Genomic DNA, 4,774 nt, shown 5'->3' on the forward strand with positions numbered 1-4,774 from the left:
CTGACCGATCAGCATTCTTGCTGATCGGAGAAACGCACGTGTTTAGCGCGTGGATTTTTTGTCGCGTAGCGACGGACGCAGAGGGCGCACGGGAGGCGGGCGCAGAGTATCCGGTCTCGGTGATACCACCGCGGAAGACTGCTATCTGTCACGTGATTCCCACGTCATCCGGAGAGAATGATACAGGAACCACTACGACCTCACCACGTCGGACGCTGGCTTTGCCGGGCCCAGGCGACCAGTCTTCTCTCCTGCTCGGGCCCCACCCTTCTAGACTCCGCCGCAGCGGCACCACCCGCGAGTCCGCCGCCTTGAACGTTGCCACCTCCTCCCCATCGACGGCCTGCGCCAGGCGTCCTCCGCTACGCACTTAGCCGCCACCTCTGCCACGGCTTTCGCAGCCTCTTCCTCCCTCTTCCCTTCTGGGGCCGCTAGCGGATCCCACAGCTCCTGGAACCGCCCCTCCGCCACCAGCGGCGCGGCCCAGTCCACCAGCGACGGGGGACTGTGCTCCATGTCGATCGCCTCCCGTCGGCTGAGCACCTCGAGGAGGGCAACCCCGAAGCTGTACCGTCTGAGTCGAACCCCTACATTGATCGCTCGCCCGCGGACAGCTCTTCCTCATCGAAAAGTATTAATTTCCCCCTTTATTGTATTTGCTCGGGACGAGATTTTCTTCTCTAAGTTAGTTTTTGATTGCCTGGAGGTTCTCGAATGGTTAGGTACGTCGGAGACTGTGAAGAACGCGCTTAACAGATGGGGCAAAAAGCTCGGGGAGTCGGCGAAGAAAGTTGAGGATTTGTCTAAAAATACATGGCAGCATTTTGCTGTTGATAATATAGCTGAATTATTCTGCTAATTTTTTAGTTATTCTTTGCTTTGCTGTTTCCTTTTCTTATGAAATCTTGATGGTCACTTCTATTAATCTCCATTTCGACTTCAGTGAACACAGGACTTAGCTTTGTTGAAGCTACCATGGGATGAATTGCTCAAGGAACCCAAGTGATTGCAGAAGGTGGCTACGAGAAGATATTTTGACAAACTTTTGATTCCCTTCCTGAAGAGCATGCAGCTTAAAAAATCCTATGCCTGCTATGGGAGTTCTATACCTCTCTACTGCAAAGCTTGCATTTAGTAGCGACAATCCTCTTTCCTATAAAGTTGCAGACAAAACTGAATGGAGTTATTATAAGGTACGCCTGTTGAAGATTATCTGGCATGTCAATTTTCAGGTTACCCGATCAACAAAAAACTGAGTTTGTGCTTCTAATGCAACTTGACAATTTCTTCCATGAAGAATGATATGACTATCAAGTGTTCTACTTGTTATTTAGAAATTAAACTACTACTTCCATGTATAAATTGCCTCTCATATATTTTTAGATGTCTAGAAAACAACAGTTTAGTCTAAAAATATTCAACTATATTAGCAGAACTCCATAATCATCAACTTTAGCAGATAGAATTAATCATTCATGATTCAACATTTATTTCATAGTGGGGAAGTTACATTATAGGAAGCCCATCCATCATACTGCTTCAGACATGGTCACCACTAAAGGAGCATACTCCTGAACTGGTGTAAAAAAGTCTGTCATATGCAATGATTAATATACAAATCCCATAGGCTAAACAATATGGTTGTTATACGACACAATGGCAAGACTCATGGATTAGAACTTTGGTGGTCAATTGTTATGGTAAGTTTTGAAGTAGCCTGAAACCATTTGCAGGCAAAGGTTACGTAGGTAACATTGTGTGCTATAAATAGGGTGATAGTGTGTTGCTACCTCTCAGACACTGGTACATACTCAGAGAGTGTGAGTTCATACCTCTTTCACTACATCTAATGATCAAGAAGATACAACTACTATTTATGATTCTAATATTTGTTTGATTTTTTAATCATCAAATAATTATTCCTTTATACTTATAAAACACACTTTCAAATCAGCAGTCATTCTATTATTTCTCTATATTTGGATTAAAGTAAACATGACCAAGATTGATCATCTTCCTTTTGTCCATTTTATGCCTAAAGATGTTAGGTTGTTGTGAACTTACAACTAACTTGATTTAGTTAACTCAGCATCTTTAACAATGGCTTCAAATGTCTAAGTTCATTCAAGAATTCCAAGAATTCGGATTGCTCGATGTCCCCAAGAACATATATATTTGCCATTGGTGTACCTATGATCTAAATGGAACATGCACCCGGGGCTATGGTGCATTGGAAGGACGCCAAGTTATCATTTAGGTATCTATAGTTCGATCCCAAGCCAACACATATTTGTAGAGATTTTTCCTTTAAATGGAACGTGTAACCATAGGATAATGGGCGTCTGGGTTATTCGTCAGGAGTGTTTTCCGATTTACACTAACGATCATTGTGAAACTTTTGTATTGCAGTTGTAGAAAGAGAACTTGCTGCGTAAGCATGCCGATTCAAAATGACTAGGCAGCATATTCCAATATAAAATGTTTAATTGGTTATATCTAGAAAATAATAAAATTGCAGCCAAATTAGGTGGTTCTGCAATTATGAGCAAAAGCATAACAAGAATGAATCTGTGAAAGCTTGTGATTTGCAAAGGAAATAAAAAGAACTCGATTGAAAATTCTAGTAGAACTCTATTAAGTAACCTGCAACCAGCAAAGCCTAGTAGAATTCTGTAAACTATCAAGTAAATCAAACTGAATGTATGATGATGTGTTAGAATATAGTCCAGTGCTAATGCAAAACCAACTAAGATGATGCCGATTGATTAGCGGTAGACCTAAAATGTTCAGGCTAAGCAGCATCTTGAAGACTAACATAGACAGACTGGATTTCTAATGCAATTATGCAAAGTTGCAAATAAAAAGAAGCATATTTAGGATGCATGTGTGGTTCCAGAGAGCAAAAAACATGTGATCTTGATCAACAAAAGGACAGTATCACAGTGCAAATAAACTCTCCTAATAGACAGAATCTCAAGCACAATTAGACCTTATGAGCTAGCAATCCATGAAATAAAACACAGAGTAGGTTAGAGAAGCAAACAGAATGATTATTCTGCAACACATCCAATGACTGCACAGGCATTGCTTTGCTAAGCAAAAAGTTGATGAAGCTATGCATCCAATAACTCACCCTCGACAAAGTTTTAGTTGTTTAGTTTACTGCCAACAAAATCCTCGGCCATGGAAAAATATTTTTAAACCTTCCTCCTAATAAAATCGTATATAAAACAGAGAAATGAGAACTCCTGAATTGGCTGGCTGCTCCTTGTACCCATGATCTGTATATACCGCAGCCTGAAAACTAACAAATGCCAATGTTAAATATGCATACTGTGTATTCTGGCAACCCGCCCATGTCTTGAGAAAAAGAATCCTCTTCCATTGGTAGAAACTGATCTTTCAATATCAGAAGGATCCTTCTGATTCGCAAGCTCTTTGAAGGAAGTACCCTTTCCTGCACTCCCTCCAATAAAGTTTGCATCTTTCCCATCCTTATCAAAGATTGCTTGTCCTGGCTCGATTCTAACAGCGAGGGAATTCATTAATGGTGTGTCCATTGAGACGGATCGCGTAACTGGCTGCAGACTGTTGGCACCCATATCAATTTTCTCTTGCGACGACGAACTCTGAGGGACTGAATCAAATTCTCCAAAAGGGTTGACGGGAGTCACGACGTCAATCGAGTTCTGTGATCCTCCGTTTTGTTGTTCATCAAGTAGAGGGTTTCCTACATGGCGACCCGCAACACCGGAGGATACTGAGACGGAGCCCATCGAGTTCCTCGAAGTAGTGGTAGAGGGGTCCAGGCCAGAGAGCGCAGGCTCGCCCTGGGGACCTACGATGAGAGCCCGGCAGAGGGGACAATTGACGTGAGCCCGGAGCCAGGTGTCGATGCAGGGGACGTGGAACGCGTGGGCGCACTTAGGGAGCAGGCGGACGCGATCCCCGTCGCAGAACTCGCCAAGGCACACGGAGCAAGTGGAGGCGCTTTCAAGGTGGCCGTCGCCGGCGCGGTACTCCGCCACGGATATTGAGCTGATGGTTGACTCCTCGAGGCCTTCTGTCCGGATGTACCACACGTGATGGAGCGGATCCCCTTCTCCCGACGACGATCCATCGTCTTGATTGCCTCCGACGCTTAAGTCGGCAGCAGCGAGTGAGGGGCAGCGGCGGCGGCGGAGTACGGCGTAGTAGATGATGGAAAGGAGGAGGGCCGAAGAAAATAAGGCGGCGCCGATCAGGAGGACGTTGGAGAAGAGGCGGTTGTGTTGATAATCGAAGCTGGAAAGGGAAGGGGGAGGAGGAGGGACTTCCGGCTCGTTGTCGGCCTTAGTCTCATCGGAAAGGATCCGAAGGTAGAGAGCCATCGGGACTGGATCTCACGCACGATCAGAGGGCGCATGATGACCGGAGAACTGCTCGCTCGGCAGTCGGCATCGCCGATCGAAATGAGAAGGCGTTGGTTTCCGATCGGTGAGGTCAATGATTCTGGCGTTCTGCCGCACCACTCACAAATAGCCACGTGGCCCGTCGTCTGGTTCGGATTACGTGGTGCCGGTGCGAACCTGCCCCCGCCCAGCAATTTCGACAAGATACCCGTTACCTACACCAGAGGCATAAGTGGGCCCCCACTGGCTTTTGTGAGGTTGTTGGTGGGGCGGGTGCCATCCTTCGTTTAATGAAATGGAAACCGCGTAATGACCGGCCTAAGACTTTTGGCCTTTCTCATCATAAATGTTGCATTTATTTGAAAATTTTCATAGAGTGACGT

General features: G+C 45.4%; 1 protein-coding gene across 1 annotated transcript; it reads right to left on the reverse strand.

Moving 5' to 3' along the window:
- Positions 1-3,029: 3,029 nt before the first annotated feature.
- Positions 3,030-4,561, reverse strand: LOC122038813 (RING-H2 finger protein ATL52-like). Its single transcript, XM_042598754.1, has one exon. It carries the CDS (start codon positions 4,368-4,370, stop codon positions 3,321-3,323), a length of 1,050 nt encoding a protein of 349 aa, XP_042454688.1. The 5' UTR covers positions 4,371-4,561; the 3' UTR covers positions 3,030-3,320.
- Between the last annotated feature and the right edge of the window lie 213 nt (positions 4,562-4,774).

This window comes from Zingiber officinale, chromosome 1A (genome assembly GCF_018446385.1).
Source record: "Zingiber officinale cultivar Zhangliang chromosome 1A, Zo_v1.1, whole genome shotgun sequence".
NCBI lineage: Eukaryota > Viridiplantae > Streptophyta > Magnoliopsida > Zingiberales > Zingiberaceae > Zingiber > Zingiber officinale.